Source organism: Mobula birostris, chromosome 24 (assembly GCF_030028105.1).
Source record: "Mobula birostris isolate sMobBir1 chromosome 24, sMobBir1.hap1, whole genome shotgun sequence".
In the NCBI taxonomy this organism is placed as follows: Eukaryota; Metazoa; Chordata; class Chondrichthyes; order Myliobatiformes; family Myliobatidae; genus Mobula; species Mobula birostris.
The window spans coordinates 57,034,580-57,053,763 of record NC_092393.1 but is presented as its reverse complement, the minus strand read 5'-3'; the positions used below and the strand labels follow the sequence as shown (position 1 = coordinate 57,053,763).

Here is a 19,184-nt window from a genome sequence, read left to right as displayed (position 1 = left end):
TGCATGGACAAGTTGGGCCAAAGAGCCTATTTCTGTGCTGAATGTCTCTATTACTCATGTCACTTTTGGTTCTTCAGTCAATCACCTTCACTGTGCTGAGCAAACTTGTAGGCCTGAAGATAGACAAGTCCCCTGGTCCTGTTGGAATGCATCCCAGGGTAGTGAAAGAAATGGTAGACGTTATAGTACAGGCTTTGGTGATGATTTACCAAAATTCTCTGGACTTTGTGCAGGTCCCAGAGGATTGGGAGACGGCAAATATCACACCACTGTTCAAAAAAGGATGTAGGCAAAAGGCAGGTAACTATAGGCCGGTTAGTTCAATATCTGTAGTTTGGAAAATGCTTGAAGCTATCATTAAAGAAGAAACAGCGAGGCATCTGGAAAGAAATGGATCCATCAGGCAGATGCAGCATGGATTCGGCAATGGTAGGTCCTGTTTGACAACCTTACTGGAGTTCTTTGAGTATATAAAGAGTGCAGTGGACAGAGGGGATCAGACGTACGTTATTTACTTGGATTTCCATAACACACAAGGTGGCACATAAAAGACTTATCCATAAGATAAGGATGCATAGTGTTGGGGGTGATGTATTAGCTTTGATAGAGGACTGGAAAGCAGAAGAGTTGGGACACATGGGTGTTATTCTGGTTGGCAATCAGTGGTGAGCGGTGTACCATGGGGGTCAGTATTGTGCCCACAACTGTTCACGATAAGAGGGAACCGACTGCAGTGTATCTAAGTTTGCTAATGATACTAAATTGAACTGAAAAGCAAATTATGCAGAAGATATGGAGAGTCTGCAGAGAGATATAGATAGGTTAAGTGAGTGGGCAAGGGTCTGGCAGACGGAGTACAATGTTGGTAAATGTGAGGTCATCCACTTTGGAAGGAAAAATGAAAGAGTAGATTATTATTTAAATGGTAAAAACTTGCAGCATGCTGTTGTGTAAGAGGGACTTGGGAGTGCTCGTGCATGAATCACAAAAGGTTGGTTTGCAGGTGTAGCAAGCTATCAAGAAGGCAAATGGAATGTTGACCTTCATTGTTGGAGGGAATGAATTTAAGAGCAGGGAGGTTATGCTGCAACTGTACAGGTACATAACACAAGGCTCAAGGCTAAAATTCACAAACATTTGGATACTACTGCTGGCTCTTGCAACAGAGAAAAGTCTTTATACCCATATATTCACATGGATGACACAACAGATAGTGATGCTGCCTCAAAGCTCCAGCATCCTGAATTCAATCGTAACACTGGTGCTGAAGTCTAGATTTTGCACCTTCCCCTTGTGATAGTGTGGGTAATCCAGTTTCCTGCCACAGGTGGATTAACTGACTACAGCAAATTAACCTGTGTTGGTGGGTGATAGGACAACAAGGGCAGTTAATGATCATGTGAAAGGTAATAGATTACAAGGAAATACGTAGAGAAATGGGATTGCTCTGAGGGCTGGCACAGACTCAACGGGCTGATTGGCCTCACTGTCATAAGGAAACATCAAAATATGAAATCCACTTGCTTTTAACTCTTGGCCAAAAATCAAATGCTAGCCTTCTAAAGTTGTAGTATAGATGAGTCTACAGTATCTGAGACAGAAAGATTTCCAAACAAAAAATGTATCAAAGGATAAAAGAAGGGATCAGGAAGATGGCACACAGAAAGGATTAGCCATGATCCATGAAATGGCACAAAAGTTTTGAAGGCCTAAACCTGCTCCTACATTCTACATTTCTCTGTCTTTAATAAGCATAGCAGTTCAAGCAAGCTTGAAATACACGGGACTATTTTTCTCTCTCTTTCTCCATTGCTTTATTGCTCGGGGCAAGTCAATGACTGGAAAATAAGCTTTGAACAGGGTTAAAAAGAGAACTGACAACCACAGATATCCTCCATCGCCCAAACATTTTTCCTTTGATGTCCATTCACTTTAGTTTCACCAGGGCTCCTTGATTCTACACTCAACCAAACATAGCCTTGACATCAAGATTAAAAATGGAGACATAGTGGAGCAAAACGTGCCCCAACACTGCAACATATGTAATTGTGTGCACAGTGTGTTTGTCCTAGAGATGTCTTCTCTCTCCACACAGTTTTTAAGCTAAATCTAAGTGTGAGACCATTGCACGCAGACGGGGGAGGAGTACCTGGACTGTTTGCTGCTCAAGGACAACTTCAGTGAGATAATGAGCAGAATGCACTGATGTAACTTTGCTGCTTTGCATATTGATATCCAAAGTAAGATAGTAAAGTAGGAGCTACAGAAGATAATAGATGGAATCCGTTTCTAAAATCTACAGATAATAATTGTAATGTAACAAAGGCAGGAGCTATCCTGTATTACAGAGTTGGACCTCAGGAATCATCACTGGATCATTATCCAACTACAGACTAATTAGTGAAGGGAAAGCAAATTGCAGAGGCTGAAGATGGAGTGAGAAACAAGGACTTTAGCTTATAGGGGATTTCACCAGTGGTGGATTTTCACCAAAGAGGATTTCACTTCATGGAGGACTTCATTACACTTAATGAAAGTTGAATTGAGATGACCTCAGACTTCACTCTGAACTGGAATGAAACCAGGGTCCCTGCAGAAGTGACAAAAGAAATGGTTACAGGCTTTAAATTACTAGTCACAAGTGGGTTCAAAGGAAAATGTGGACATTAATTACTTCTAAAACAAACAAAAGGAAAATACATGGACACTAATTTAGGTAGTGCAGGTAAATGGAAAACCAAAACATGCAAAGTTATTGAACCAGACAGGTGTAAAAGCATGAGGGAATGAAACATGAGGGGAGGAGGGAAATAGCTACTTGTTATATAAACACACATTAGTACAAGCAACAAGTGAATGGCAGGTGACATTTCAAGGCACAATAAATACTGTTACTCATGGCTGTAAGGATCCATAAAAATATAAACAGGGAGGTAGGGTGGAAGTGAGGTGACAGGAGCCAGTGTAGTAGCTTTATAATTAACTAGACAACAGGGTGTCCCGTTGGGGCACCCTTTGACAGAAGGGCAGTGCAGTCTGATGCGACCAGGATGAACATTAAATTTTCCTGAATGCTACTGGTATCGCTTTGCTTTGGAAATTGAAGGAAAAACCTCAGTTTATTAAAGAAGAACAAGGCATAGCAAGGCAAATATAGCTCCTCCTTGTTTAATGAAGGACACTTTTAATGGCAGCATTTCTGGTTGATCGGCCACTCTTGTGCCTCTCGTTGTCATTCTAGAGACGTGCAGTCCTTTCATCCACCGTCTCTTCATCTCTTCCGCTGTTTATTCTTTGTCTCTGATCTTGGAGATGTGCATTTCTCAGCTCCTTTGTCTCTTCGTCTCTCCTCCTTCTATGCCAGTTGTTGTCATTTTGGAGACATGCAGCCCTTTCATCCCCCGCCTCTTCATCTCTTCTGCTGTTGTTTGTCTCTGATCCTGGAGACGTGCATTTCTCAGCTCCTTTGTCTCTTCGTCTCTCCTCCTTCTATGCCAGTTGTTGTCATTTTGGAGACATGCATGCCTCTCCTCCTCTGTCTCTTCTTCTCCCATCTTTTTTTCCTGACTCTTTGATCCTGGAGTCGTGCGGCCCTGGCTTCATCCAATTCTTGTTCTCTCCCTCTCCTTGCCGCTTCCCAACGGCGTTTGGCATCATCTCTTGATCATATTGTCTCCCTTCTCTTTCCACACAGCATAATTAGGCTGACCACGTTTTTCTTTACCCTAATACTGGATAGAAGATACAAAGCAGTAACACCAAAGCCTCCAGGATGCTGGTTATTCTTGATGACGTGGTTGGTGCTCTCCTAAATGAACGTGATATAGTCACCGCTGTCCTTTGACTGCAGCAAAGGGTTTGATGGGTGTCTCGAAGTACGTCATTACAATAAGATTTAATTATCTCTTATTGATGGGTCTCAGTTTGATCTGTCCCAATCCTGCACATGCTGATGGTGATTAGCAGAATGTGACCACTCGAAATAGAGCTGCCCTGCCCTTTTGCTGCGGTTGGTGTCGCTGCTGTGAGCATCATGAGTCGCTTCTGAGGCTGGCCGTGCACATGTGTCATGGTGTCGCATTGCGGTTTCCATCATGGCTGATGTCGGCTCTCGGGTGAAAGCAGGGTTGTTGATTTTGGTGAATTTTATACAAATATATAACCCTGAACTTTGCCTGCATTCTGTAAGTTAGCACATTTTAAGTTGATTTAGCCAAAAATAGTGCCGCTGTAATGTACCGTTTGCGTTAATTGGAGATCACAAACAGACAAACAGAGCATGGGAGTTTTAGTAGTATATAGATAAAGAAGCCACTTCATCATGTGAGAGAATACAATGTGGTTCTCAGGCAGTGAAGACTCTATGGATGACACCGTGAAATAAAACTATATTTAAGACAGCAATATGAGTTGCATACTGTCACCTAGTATCATCTGTGACATTAACCTCCCCACCAATGAAGACACCTTCAAAATCCAAGGCCTCAAAAAAGGCAGCATCCATCATTAAGGACCCATACACCCCAGGGTGTGACCTCTTCTTATTATTACCATCACAGAAGATATACAGGAACCTGGAAAAACACATCCAATGTTTTAGAAAGAGCTTCTTCCCCTCCACCATCAAGTTTCTTAAGGTCCATGACTTCATAAACACTACCTCACTATTTTGCTCCTTTTTTGCATAACATTTATTTTATATACACTTTATCTTAACTTACAGTAATTATTTTATGTATTGCACAGTACTGCTGCTGCAAAACAACAAATTTCACAACATGTCAGTGATAATAAACCTCATTCTGATTCTTACTTGCGAGAATTAAAAATGCAAATGGCAAAGAAAATAATAAATTTAATTTTCATTACTGGCAAAACAAAGCAAAGCCAACATTTACTGCCAAACTAACTACTCTCCCTCTTCAGCGAGCTACCACCTTGAACCCTTCTGCCATTTACATTAACGATCAACACAGGCTGAATATATGCTGGGGGCAGCCTGCAAGTGTCACCATGCTTCCAGTGGTAACATAGAAACATAGAAAATAGGTGCAGGAGTAGGCCATTCGGCCCTTCGAGCCTGCACCGCCATTTATTATGATCATGGCTGATCATCCAACTCAGAACCCCGCCCCAGCCTTCCCTCCATACCCCCTGATCCCCGTAGCCACAAGGGCCATATCTAACTCCCTCTTAAATATAGCCAATGTACTAGCCTCAAATGCTTCCTGTGGCAGAGAATTCCACAGATTCACCACTCCCTGAGTGAAGAAGTTTTCCCTAATCTCGGTCCTAAAAGGTTTCCCCTTTATCCTCAAACTGTGACCCCTTGTTCTGGACATCCCCAACATCGGGAACAATCTTCCTGCATCTAGCCTGTCCAATCCCTTTAGGATTTTATATGTTTCAATCAGATCCCCCCTCAATCTTCTAAATTCCAACGAGTACAAGCCCAGTTCATCCAGTCTTCCTTCATATGAAAGTCCTGCCATCCCAGGAATCAATCTAGTGAACCTTCTTTGTACTCCCTCTATGGCAAGGATGTCTTTCCTCAGATTAGGGGACCAAAACTGCACACAATACTCCAGGTGTGGTCTCACCAAGGCCTTGTACAACTGCAGTAGTACCTCCCTGCTCCTGTACTCAAATCCTCTCGCTATAAATGCCATTCGCCTTTTTCACCGCCTGCTGTACCTGCATGCCCACTTTCAATGACTGGTGTATAATGACACCCAGGTCTCGTTGCACCTCCCCTTTTCCTAATCGTCCACCATTCAGATAATAATCTGTTTTCCTATTTTTGCTACCAAAGTGGATAACTTCACATTTATCCACATTAAATTGCATCTGCCATGAATTTGCCCACCCACCCAACCTATCCAAGTCACTCTGCATCCTCTTAGCATCCTCCTCACAGCTAACACTGCCACCCAGCTTCGTGTCATCCGCAAACTTGGAGATGCTGCATTTAATTCCCTCATCCAAGTCATTAATATATATTGTAAACAACTGGGGTCCCAGCACTGAGCCTTGCGGTACCCCACTAGTCACCGCCTGCCATTCTGAAAAGGTCCCGTTTATTCCCACTCTTTGCTTCCTGTCTGCTAACCAATTCTCCATCCACATCAATACCTTATCCCCAATACCATGTGCTTTAAGTTTGCACACTAATCTCCTGTGTGGGACCTTGTCAAAAGCCTTTTGAAAATCCAAATATACCACATCCACTGGTTCCCCCCATCCACTCTACTAGTTACATCCTCAAAAAATTCAATGAGATTCGTCAGACATGATTTTCCCTTCACAAATCCATGTTGACTTTGTCCGATGATTTCACCACTTTCCAAATGTGCTGTTATCACATCTTTGATAACTGACTCCAGCAGTTTCCCCACCACCGACGTTAGGCTAACCAGTCTATAATTCCCCGGTTTCTCTCTCCCTCCTTTTTTAAAAAGTGGGGTTACATTAGCCACCCTCCAATCCTCAGGAACTAGTCCAGAATCTAACGAGTTTTGAAAAATTATCACTAATGCACAACATTACAGGCTCACAACTTACCACCCTAACTCATACACCTTTGGCATGTGAGAGGAAACCAGAGCACCAGGAGGCAAAACATTTGTCTGCAGGAAAATGGCGACGCGACGCAGCTCACAGCAGCCACTCCAGTGGTGATGTCTGTTATTTGTCAAGTAGGGTGCTGTGCACAATCCTAATTTGATGGAGACAGACGTAAGAGCACAGAGGAACATCTGGTGAAACTTCTGAAATGCCTGCTTCGCTGCTGCTCCTACTGTGTGGTCCAGAACCTCCAGAGGAGAAGGCCCCCAAGTCCTCGGCTTTGCTTGTTGCTCAGCGGCCGGGGCGGGGTTGAAGTGCTCGGCAGAGGATGGTGCTCGGATAGGCTGTGTCGGAAGGGGCTGGCCGGAGGCTCAAAGTTTTCGGACGGACTCAGAGTCCACTGCGGTTGGGTGCTTCCAATGGTGCTGCATCGGCGAGTTGGCGGCGCTTGGAGCATCATGGCGGGGGGAGTTCCTCCTTTCTGCCGCCTGCGTGGGATGATGAGTCTATCGGGACTTTTGAGACTTTTTTTTTTTACTGTGCCCACGGTCTGCTCTTTATCAAATTATGGTATTGCTTTGCACTGTTGTTACTATATGTTATAATTATGTGGTTTTGTCAGTTTTAGTCTTGGTTTGTCCTGTGTTTTCTTGTGATATCATTCTGGAGGAACGTTGTATCATTTTTTAATGCATGCATTTCTAAATGACAATAAACGAAACTGAACAAACTGACAATAAATGGTCAAAGGGAGAACATAAACTCCTTACACACAACAATGGGAATTAAATCATGGTCTCTGGCTCTGTAACAGCTTTATGCTAACCTCTACGCTATGTGATGTTGAGGGAGAACCTGCGGAAGATGATTCATCCATGCCCCAGCTGCCCTTGCCCTTCCTGGTAGCACATGCTCCAGACTTGGGATTTGTCAGAGTACACTAGGCAAGTCACAACAGTGCATCTTCTCAATAGTTCACATTGGAGGAAGAAATTAGTGTTTAGTGTGTTTCATGGAGTGACAGCCCAGGGGTAATGGAATGCGTATGCTTATTCCTGCACTGCATAATCGTCAGCTTAAATGCATATTTGATTTCCTGAAGGAAGGCTGCTAATAAGGCAGGTGAAGATCGCTGGGCCCAAGATAAAATCCTGCAGTGATGTCCTGGAGCTGGGAGAACTGACAACCACAGACATCCTTGTTGTCCAACCATTTTTCCTGTGACCTCTATTGACTTTAGTTGCATCAGGGCTCCTTGATTCTACACTCAACCAAACACAGCCCTGATATCAAGGTCAATCACTCTCACTTCACTTGTCCCATTGAGCAAAGCTAGGACCAAGGTTACAATGGGGATGAAACAGAATTTTCCTGGCAAACCAAAACCCAAATTATTCCTGAGAAGGTGCTGCTTGATAACACTGTAAATCTCACCTTCCATCACTGGTGCTAACTGACATATACTAAATGGATTTTAAAGAGCTAGATTGAATTTGTCCTACTTCTTGTGAACAGTACACATCCGAGTAACATTTGACATTGATGGGGAGGGTGGGAAATGGCAGTGTGGTACATGTACTAGAATAATTTGGCTAGAACTGCAGCATGTTCTGGAGCAAACATTTTCAGTATGACATCTGAGTCACGTCTGCTTCATTAAACTGAAACAACACAATTGGCCTTGTTAGGAAATTATTCTCGTGGGTAGAGAAAGTAACAGCTTGGACTGGGTGGGAGCAGGCCATGGAAAGGAGAGAGACATGGATTGATCTCTGGCAAGCAGTACCACACCGAATCAAGTTCCTTGTCCAGGCAGTATATGACATCTTGCCCTGCCCAGCCCAGCCATCCACCCTGCATAACTGAGGGAAGGTTGATGTCCCAAACTGTCTATTGTGTTCCAGGAGAAGAATCTTGGAACGCTCCCTGAGGTGCTGCCCAAAAACATTTGGAAAGGGCCGATATCACTGAAGACTTGACCAGATATTGTAGATTCTCGCAAAAGCAATCTTCTAAAGAATCAGTAACAGTAAATAAGTTAAACCCTGTAATCGAACCATCACCTTTGTGAGAGCTGCAGAGCAACCAGAAACAAGAGTAAAGCCACCCACAGGGATTCTGGCACCCACTCACGACTGGCAGCTCATGACTGATCTGGAGAAACAACTAAACTTCCCACAGCACATCATCAAGATCACCTTGAGACCAGACAAAACCTGGTAAGGCTCTGAAAAAACTCATACCAACAAACTGCCAGGAGTATTTAAGGCCATTTTCAACCTCTCACTGGTACAGTCAGAAGTTCCCACCTGCTTCAAAAAGGCAACAATTAGACCTGCGCCAAAGAGTAGTTTGAGCTGCCTTAATGACTATCGCCCAGTAGCACTCATATCTATCGTGATGAAATGCTTTGAGAGGTTGGACATGGCTCGAACAAACCCTTGCTCCAGTAGGGACCTGGACCCACTGCAATTTGCCGATTGCTCCAATAGGTCTACGGCAGATGTAATCTTAATGGCTTTTCCCACAGCCATAGATCACCTGGACAATACAAACACCGATGTCAGGATGCTGTTCATTGACTATAGCTCAGTGTTTAACACCATCATTCCCACAGTCCTGATCGATAAGCTACATAACTTGGACCTCTGTACCGCCCTCTTCAACTGGATCCTCAACTTCCTAACTGGAAGACCACAATCTGTGCGGGTTGATGATAATATCTCCTACTTGCTGACGATCAACATTGCCACACCTCAGGGGTATGTGCTTAGCTCACTGCTCTACTCTCTCTATACTCATTACAGTGTGACTAGGCAAGGCTCAAGTACCATCTATAACTTGCTGATGGTACAACCATTGTTGGTAGAATCTCAGATGGAGATGAAAGGGTGTACAGGAGCAAGATATACCAGCTAGTTGAGTGGTATCACAGCAACAACCATGCACTCAATGTCAGTAAGACCAAAGAGCTGATTGCGGACTTCAGGAAGGTCAAAACGAGGGAACACGACCCAATCCTCAGACAGGGACCAGAGGTGGAGAGTGAGCAATTTCAAGTTCCTGGGTGTCAAGATCTCTGAGGACCTAACCTGGTCCCAATATATCAATGCAACTATAAAGAAAGCAAGACAGCAGATATATTTCATTAGGAGTTTGAAGAAATCTGGTTTGTCACCTAAAATAATCAAAAGCTTCTATAGATGTACTGTGATGAGCATTCTGGCAGGCTGTATCACTGTCTGGTAGAGGGGGCCAGTGGACAAGACCAAAAGAAGCTACAGAAAGTTCTAAAATTAGTCAGCTCCATCTTGGGTACTGCCCTCCCTAGTATCCGACACATTTTCAAGGAATGGTGCCTCAGAAAGGCAACATCGATTATTAAGGACCCCTGTCACCCAGCACATGCCCGCTTCTCATTTTACCATCAGGAGGTAATTACAGAAGCCTGAAGGCACACACTCAACAATTCAGAAACAGCTTCTTCCCCTCTACCATATGATTCCTAAATGGACATTGAACCCATGAACACTACCTCACTTTTTAAAAATATATATTATTACTGTTTTAATATCTCTCTCTCTCTCTCTATATATATATATATATACACACACACACACACACACACACACACACACACACACACATACATACACACACACACTTATTAATTGACCTACTTATTTTTTCTTTCGAGATTATCATGTATTGCTAAGTTAGCAAATTTCATGACACATGCCGGTATAACAAGCCTGTTTCTGATCTCAGAGACAGCAAAACACATCATTTTGCTGCAGCTGACAGTGCCATGGGAGGAGCATCTGGAAGGGGGTCCATGACAGGAAGCTTGCCAGACACGTGGAACTGGTCAGCTACTGTCGGAGGCAGGGATGGAAGGAAAAGTACATGCCAGTTGAAGTGGGCTGCAGGGGCTTCGCTGAACAGTATCAGCACATTGGACATCGCCAGTATAAGGAGGCAGAGGGCCATCAGCAACATCACCAAGGCCTCAAGACAGCTCTGGATGAAGAGAGAAAGTCCATGGGGAGCAGCAGCACATGCTACCTGAACACAAATTGTAGCTTGATCAGCCATGGCTGGGTTGCCTGGGTGAGGGTGTATGATGTTGAAAGACTTGAAACATCCAACAGCCCCAGGTTCCACCACTGATAATGTGTCAGAGCATCGTGAGATGTATTCTTCAAATCACTCAGCTGGAGCTACTATTGACGACCAGGAACAAATGGCTTGGCAACCATGAACTGTGCGGTGATGACTAGAATGACAGCTGACAGTCCAGAAAGACAGCAACCAGCGCAGGGAGAGTTGGCAATCCAAGCCACGCCCTTTGTCAGGAAGAAACCCAAAGTAAGCTACGTATCGTCTAATGGTAACACACCCACAGGCCACCCAAGCGGCAGTGGGGGCAGTGAAGACGATGAGCACACAAACCTTATTGACCCAAGGTCAACGAACCACTGAAATAGAAAACCGATGACGAGTACGCAATGCACTTATGGGACGATTTGCAAGAACAACCTAGGCTTGAAGATTCACCAGCCATGGATGAGATGTCTGGTAGATGAAGCAGCAACACAGCGTACAGGGAGAGCACCTGGTGAGATGCAGGAGGAGCCAGGGCCTGAGTCACCCCACAGTGCCTGGAGCCTCCATGTTTTGCAGAAAACCCATACAGGCAGAACATGTGAAAAGATTCAAATAAAATGACCACGGGCCTGCAAGACGACAATCTGGGGGAAGAGGAAGAGGAAGAGGAACAGAGGAAGAGATTTAAATCACTGTAGCATCCTGATAGATCCACCTCCACCCAGTACTGAATTCAACAGCAGGGAACCACTCCTGAAAGAAGTGCAAAGTGTGGTGAGGAAGGCAAAGTTTAGCTCTGCACCTGACCTGAGAGCAGTCCCATACAAAGCCCATAAGCACTGTCCTTAACTGCTTAAACAGCTGTGGAGGATATTAAGAGTCATTTGGAGGAGAGGAAAAGTAGCTGAGCAGTGCAGATTTGCAGATGGAATCCTGATCCCAAAGGAAAAGACTCCAGGAACATTGACCAGTTCAGGATCATTTCCTTGCTCAGTGTCAAAAGACAGATCTTTTTCAGCACTGTTGAAAGGAGGTGGGCAGCTTTCCTCTCCAACAATGGGTACATTGATATATCTGTGCAGAAGGGAGGTATTCCAGGAGTGCCCAGGTACTTGAAGCACAAAGCAGTGGTGACTCAGCTCATTTGTGAGGCATGGGAGAACAGAGGAGACCTGGCAGTGCTCTGGCTCAGTCTGGCCAACACCTATGGATCAACCCCACCACAAGCTGATGCATCTAATTATGGACAAGCATCATGTTCCAAGCAAAGTAGCGGACCTCATCCTGAATTATTACAGCTATTTCAGAATGAGAGACTAATCTGTCCAAGCTACGTCAGAGTGGCAGAGGCTGGAGATCTGGACCATCACAGGCTGTACCATCTCCATGATCCTCTTTGGTCTTGCAATGAATAGACGGCAAGGTCTGCTGAATCAGAGTGCCGCAGGCCCTGCTCCAAGTCTGGTGTACAGCAACCACCAGTTAAAGCTTTCAAGATTGACCTGACAGTCACCACGGACTCTGTGGCTGGAACTAGGTGGATTCTGCAAGGAATGAAGAAGCTCATCAGCTGGGTAAGAATGAGTTTCAAGCCCACAAAATCAAGATCATTGGTGTTGAAGATGGGCAGAGTTACCAACAGATTCCACTTTAATGTCACAGGAACACTCATTCCAATCATTTCTGAAAAGCCAGTGAATTGCTTTGGCAAGGTGTTCGATAGCAGCCTGAAAGGCCATCAATCCAGGCAACAGGGCAGGAGCTGGAGGGTTGCTTGAAAGCAGTTGACCAGTGAGGACTACCTGGCAAGCTCAAGGCATGGATATACCAGCATGGCATCCTACCGAGGATTCTTTGGCCACCGCTGGTATATGAAGTTCCAATTTTCACCGTCAAGAACCGAGAAAGGTCAGCAGCTTTCTCCAGAGATAGCAGGGATTGCCCAAGAGGCTCAGCAGCATTGTCCTCGATGGAAAAAACACCAATCAGCGGCTGCCCTTGAAACCCTTGAAGGACAAGTTTAAGATGACAAGAGCTAGAGAGGTGATGCAATATAGGGAGCCCAGCAGTGAGAGCAGTGACCTGAGGAAGAGCTGGCCTGGGAACCTTCCCAGTCCCCAGGTATGACACAGCTAAGGGGAGAGAGAAGTGCAAGCTCATCCAGGAGGAAATGAAGAAAGATCCACCAAAGCAGTGGGCATGAAGCGGCAGGGAACTTGGACCAGGTGGGAGCAGGCCATGGAAAGCAGAGCGACAAGCAGAGCCATACTGAATCAAGTTCCAGACAGTGTATGACATCTTGCCCAGCCTAGCTGTCCAATCAGCATAGCTGGGGGCAGGTTGATGCCTCAGACTGTCTGTTGTGTTCAGAAGAAGAACCTTGGTGAACATCCCAAGCTGCTGCCCGAAAACTTTTAGAAAGAGTTGATACAGCTGGGAACATGACCAGGTATTGAAGACCCTCACAGAAGCAAACTTCTTAAGAATCCGTAACAGCAAACAAGTTAAACCCTGCAATTGAACCGTCACCCTTGTGAAAGCAGCAGAGCAACTAGAACAGTAAAGCCACCCATGGGGATTCTGGCACACATTTACGACTGGCAGCTCATGATTGACCGGGAGAAACAACTAAAGTTCCCACAGCACATCATCAAGACCACTTTGAGACCAGACATTATTGTTGACCAAAGGCATTAGAAAATATGGAATGGCAGGCATCTGGCTTTCGATAATAAATCAATCATGATCTCAGCCAACAGGAGAATAAACTCAATAGGCTAAATGGCCTCTTCCTGTTCTATGATCCAAGAATGATAAATTCTACACTCTCATCCTATACATACTTGGGATGCTGAACATTGAGGTCTAAAAAAACCAAAACACACTCAGTGACCACTTTATTAGGTACCCCTGTACACCTGCTCGTTAATGCAAATATTTAATCAGCCAATCACGTGGCAGCAACTCAGTGCATAAAAGCATGCAGACATGGTCAAGAGGTTCAGTTGTTGCTCAGGCCAAACATCAGAATGGAGAAGAAATATGATCTCAATGACTTTGACCATGGAATGATAATTGGTGCCACATAAGATAATCTGACTACCTCAAAAAAAAACTGCTGATATCCTAGGATTTTCACCCTCTACAGTCTTGACAGTTTATAGAAAATGGCATGAAAAACAAAAAAATCCAGTGAGCAACAGTTGTGTGGGCAAAAACGCCTTGTTAATGAGAGGAGAATGGCCAGGCTGGTTTAAGCTGACAGGGAGGCAACAGTAACTCAGCTAACTATGCTTTACAATAGTGGTGTGCAGAAAAGCATCTCTGAATGCACAGCATGTTGATCCTTGAAGTGGATGGGCCACAGCAGCATAAGATCAACTCATGTACCAAATAAAGTGGCCATTGAATGAAGAATTTAGCTTTCCACTGCCATCATAAATACCACTTCTGCTTTCACACTTTCTCCACTTGAACATAGAAACAGAAAACCTACAGCACAATACAGGCCCTTCAGCCCACAATGCCGTACCAAACACATACTTACTTCAGAAAATACCTAGGATTGCCCATAGCCCTCTGCTTGCTGATTTAATAACACATTCAAAAGACATTTGATTTGCACTATGAAAATTAGTAAAGGTGGCTGCACTGTCCAACTGTTATCTTAACTGAATATAAGAGTATTATGAGCAGTTTTGGGACTCTTATCTAAGAAAGGACGGGCTAGCATTGAAGAGGATAAAGAGGAGATTCACGAGAATGATCCTAGGAATGAAAGGGTTAACGTATGAGGAGCATTTGATGGTTCTGAGCCTGTACTTGCTGGAGTTTAGACAAATGTTGGGGGTGGGGGGGGGGTTTATGGGTGCAAATCACATTAGAATCTATCGAATGTTGAAAGGCCTACATAGAGTGAAGAAAATGTTTCCTATAATGGAGTCTAAGACCAGAAGGCACAGCTTCAGAATACAATCATATTGCTTTAGAAAAGAGATTTCTTTAACCAGTGGTTAGTGAATCTGTGGAATTCATCGATACAGGCAGCTGTGGAGGCCAAGTCATTGGGTATACTTAAAGTGGAGGCTGATAGGTAAGGGTGCCAAAGGTTACGAGGAGAAGGTAGGAGAACAGGATTAAAAAGGATAATAAATCAGTCAGGATGGAATGGCGGAACAGAGATAATAGGCCGAATTGCCTAATTCTGCTCATATGTCTTGTGGTCTAAAAATTAACTATATGATGCAATTTTCCAATATGGTGAAGAGATTCTAAATATTTTTACTTTGCACCCTATTTTGGGAGACTGTCCACGATTTTTGACATACAGAAGAAATGATTCAAGTGAAATGGAATCTTCATGAAGATGAAGATTATGAAGCCATCCTCCTTCAATCATAGAGGAACAGGAGACTGCAGTTGCTGCAATCTGGTGAAAAACTGCTGAAGGAACCATTGGAATCAAGCCTCATCTATCAGGGGATAGGAACTGTCAGCATTTCAGATTAAGTTCTTTCATCAAGATGTGTCCAAACAAGATGCTGATTAACCCAAGTTCCTCCAGGAGTTTATGTTTTTGTTCCTTCAATAATAGGCCTACATTTTACCTTATTTCAAAGATTTGAGTTTCCAGTTTTCATCATCAAAGAACTGCCTTCCTTGCTCATAATAATTATCTTTTATTTCTCCTTGAACTATAGTTCTTGGAAACTTCAAGTATGCACCCCCAGGATAAGTGGTGGTTTGCAAACTGACCACATTTAAACAAAGCTATCAACCAAGAGGTATTCCAACAAGATGTGTTTCAAGTTTATAAACACAGACATTTGCAGAAAGCAGAAAATTTCCTCAAGCATGCTACCCCTCGCCCAAACTTTAGTTGTAGAGTAGATGGTGCTCAGCTTATGCTGTTAGAATAAGGCACATTACTCACAAGTTGCAACAAGCAGGCTATCCTGTAGAGAAGACTTTCAATTTGAATGCGGTCCAGTTGTGGCTGGCATGATGTAGTGATGGAAGTATTTCCAAGGGTGATGAGTGCTTCTGTACAGTACTTTGTTGCCAGCTCATATTCCTGCAATCTCAGACATTCAAATGCTTGTTCACATGCCTTTTCTGGTCTTCTGTATGCCATGACTCAGCAAGCAAAATGCTATAAACAAAAGGAGAAATTGTTAATTGTGCAATGTATTCAACGTGCTAACAAGTTGTTTTTTTTTTAGAAACATAGAAAACCTACAGCACAATACAGGCCCTTCGGCCCACAAAGTTGTGCCGAACATGTCCCTACTTTAGAAATTACTGGGCTTACCTATAGCCCTCTATTTTTCTAAGCTCCATGTACCGATCCAAAAGTCTTTTAAAAGACCCTATCATATCCGCCTCCACCACCGTTGCTGGCAGCCCATTGCACACTCACCACTCTCTGAATAAAAAAACTTACCCCTGACATCTCCTCTGTACCCACTCCCCAGCACATTAAACCTGTGACCTCTTGTGGCAACCATTTCAGCCCTGAGAAAAAGCCTCTGACTATCCACATGATCAATGCCTCTCATCATCTTATACAGGGGTCCCCAACCTTTTTTGCATTGCGGACCGGGGGGGGGGTGTGGGGTAGGTTTGCCAACAGACGAGAGTAGCAGTCAAATACGTTGTGTTTTCCCGGTGTAAGACTACAATGACCTTGAAGCCTTGCGCGGGTAACTGTGTGCGCATGCGTGCACATGCCAATCCCCCCCCCCTTACAAATCGAGTTTAGCGATTCTGTTCGGGGGGGAGGCATGTTAATCATGACCAGAATATAGGTGATAAGTGACTAATACACTCAATTTCGTTTCTAAAAGGGTTTATCTAACAAATTTAATATTAAACACACAGCGCATATTTTCCTCGCATGAGTATAGAGATAAGTCAATTATCAGGGGAGCTTGAATAAGTGTTGAACGAACTTCCAGTAGAAGTGGTAGAGGCAGGTTCGATATTATCATTTAAAGAAAAATTGGATAGGTATATGGACAGGAAAGGAATGGAGGGTTATGGGCTGAGTGCAGATCGGTGGGACTAGGTGAGAGTAGCGTTCGGCATGGACTACAAGGGCTGAGATAGCCTGTTTCCGTGCTGTAATTGTTATATGGTTATATAAGTCAATAGCATCATAATATTTCAAGTAACATTTGGATATTAAACACACAGCACATATTTTCCCCATATGAACATATAAAATCATTGCAACACACCAATATCGCTGAATCAGTGGGAACCCTGGGCTTGTTTCCCTGCAACAAGACGGTCCTATCAAGGGGTGATGGGAGACAGCGATACTCGAAGGGGGTTCCTTATGTCCAGTCTATTCCGCAATTTAGTTTTCATTGCATTCATTGCAGAGATACGTTGGAAATGGAAGCAACGTTTTCAGTGCTTTCGTGGCTATCTCAGGATATTTAGTCTTGACTTTGAGATCCAGAATGCTGGCAGAGATGTTATGTGAAACATACTTTTCAGCCCGCCGTCAATTGCAAGCTCGAGGAGTTGATCTCCTTCCCGTGTTGACATGGCTGACGTGTGCGTAATGAACGCGCATGTATTCAAACTCAACAGGGCATGACAGGGAATGAGAAAAGGTGCAGCTGACTCCTATCGCCAAATCATACCGCTTCCTTGCGGCCCAGTAGCACATGCTTTGCAGCCCGGCACCAGTCCATGGCCCGGTGGTTGGGGACCCCTGATCTTATACACCTTTATCGGGTCACCTCTCATCCTCCATCGCTCCAAGGAGAAAAGGCCGAGTTCACTCAACCTATTCTCATAATAAGGCATGCTCCCCAATCCAGGCAACATCCTTGAAAACCTCCTCTGCACCCTTTCTATGGCTTCCACATCCTTCCTGTAGTGAAGCGACCAGAACTGAGCACAGTACTCCAGGTGCAGTCTGACCAGGGTCCTATATAGCTGCAACATTACCTCTCAGCTCCTAAATTCAATTCCACTATTGATGAAGGCCAATACACCGTATGCCCTCTTAACCACAGAGTCAACCTGCACAGCTGCTTTGAGCGTCCTATGGATTCCGACCCCAAGATCCCTCTGATCCTCCACACTGCCAAGAGTCTTACCATTAATACTATATTCTGCCATCATATTTGACCTACCAAAATGAACAACCTCACACTTATCTGGGTTGAACTCCATCTGCCACTTCTCAGCCCAGTTTTGCATATTATCAACGTCCCGCTGTAACCTCTGACAGCCCACCACACTATCCACAACACCTCCAACCTTTGTGTCATCAGCAAACTTACTAACCCATCCTTCCACTTCCTCATGCAGATCATTTATAAAAATCACGAAGAGTAAGGGTCCCAGAACAGACCTGCGGCACTCCACTGGTCACCGACCTCCATGCAGAATATGACCTGTCTACAACCACTCTTTGTCTTCTGTGGGCAAGCCAGTTCTGGATCCATAAAGCAATGTCTCCTTGGATCCCGTGCCTCCTTACTTTCTCAGTAAGCCTTGCATGGTGTACCTTATCAAATGCCTTGCTGAAATCCAATTACACTACATCTGTTGCTCTTCCTTCATCAATGTGTTCAGTCACATCCTCAAAAAATTCAATCAGACTCGTAAGGCACGACCTACCCTTGACAAAACCATGCTGACTATTCCTAATCATATTATACTTCTCCAAATGTTCATAAATCCTGCCTCTCAGGATCTTCTCCATCAACTTACCAACCACTGAGGTAAGATTCACTGGTCTATAATTTCCTGGGCTATCTCTACTCCCTTCCTTGAATAAAGGACAGCTTAAGACAAAAGTGGTTTTCTAGTACAGGTTGACTACTCCTTATCCAAAATGCTTGGAGTTGGAAGTTTTAAGGATTTTGGAATACATAATGAGATAGTTTTGGACCGCCATCCGAATTTATGTGCTACCTGTCAGCAGCCTTTATCTTGCACTTGTTCATCACACATATGTACTCAAGAATAAAAATTATTACATACCATTAATATAATGAAAATGTGTGTGGAAGTTAACAAAAGCACCATTGGGAGAGTATCTGAATCAGCTGTTGAACAACAACAAACAACGGCAGACTTTCAGTCTCTACCTGCGATGCCGTGTTTTGATTAAAAGGTTATCGTACACTGTATTTGTATTTTACATTCTTTTTGGGTTTTATGTAAGGTATAAAATCAATCAGCATCATAGACTTGTTCTGATGCTAGATTTTCGTGATCAGCAGACGCTTTAAAATTTAATGCCGTGTCATTTCTTAAATTTCTGCAACCAGCCTGCTGAATATTCACAATTACCATCAATTTTCAGTTTGCAATGATCGATCTTTGCTTGTTTCATGATCAGTACACCACTAAGAGGCACATGCCCACTCCAACGCTGACGATAAACAACAAAGATCTTCATCTTTAATTTTATGCAGTGTTTTTCCATTTTTTATTAACTTTTCTTTATTCAATATGTGAGGTCAATTCTCAGAACTGTCTGTAGT

General features: G+C 43.9%; 1 protein-coding gene across 7 annotated transcripts in view; it reads right to left on the bottom strand.

The window, feature by feature from the left end:
- Positions 1-19,184, bottom strand: part of helz (helicase with zinc finger) — a 343,256-nt gene that overhangs the window by 266,621 nt on the left and 57,451 nt on the right. For 6 of the 7 annotated variants that reach the window (XM_072242661.1, XM_072242664.1, XM_072242665.1 and 3 more), the window contains exon 2: positions 15,605-15,823. In XM_072242661.1, the coding sequence (XP_072098762.1) occupies positions 15,605-15,805 (201 nt within the window). In that variant the 5' untranslated portion in view covers positions 15,806-15,823. Of the gene's footprint in view, positions 1-15,604; positions 15,824-19,184 lie in introns of those variants that run through there. The other variant, XM_072242667.1, reaches the window with a different exon arrangement.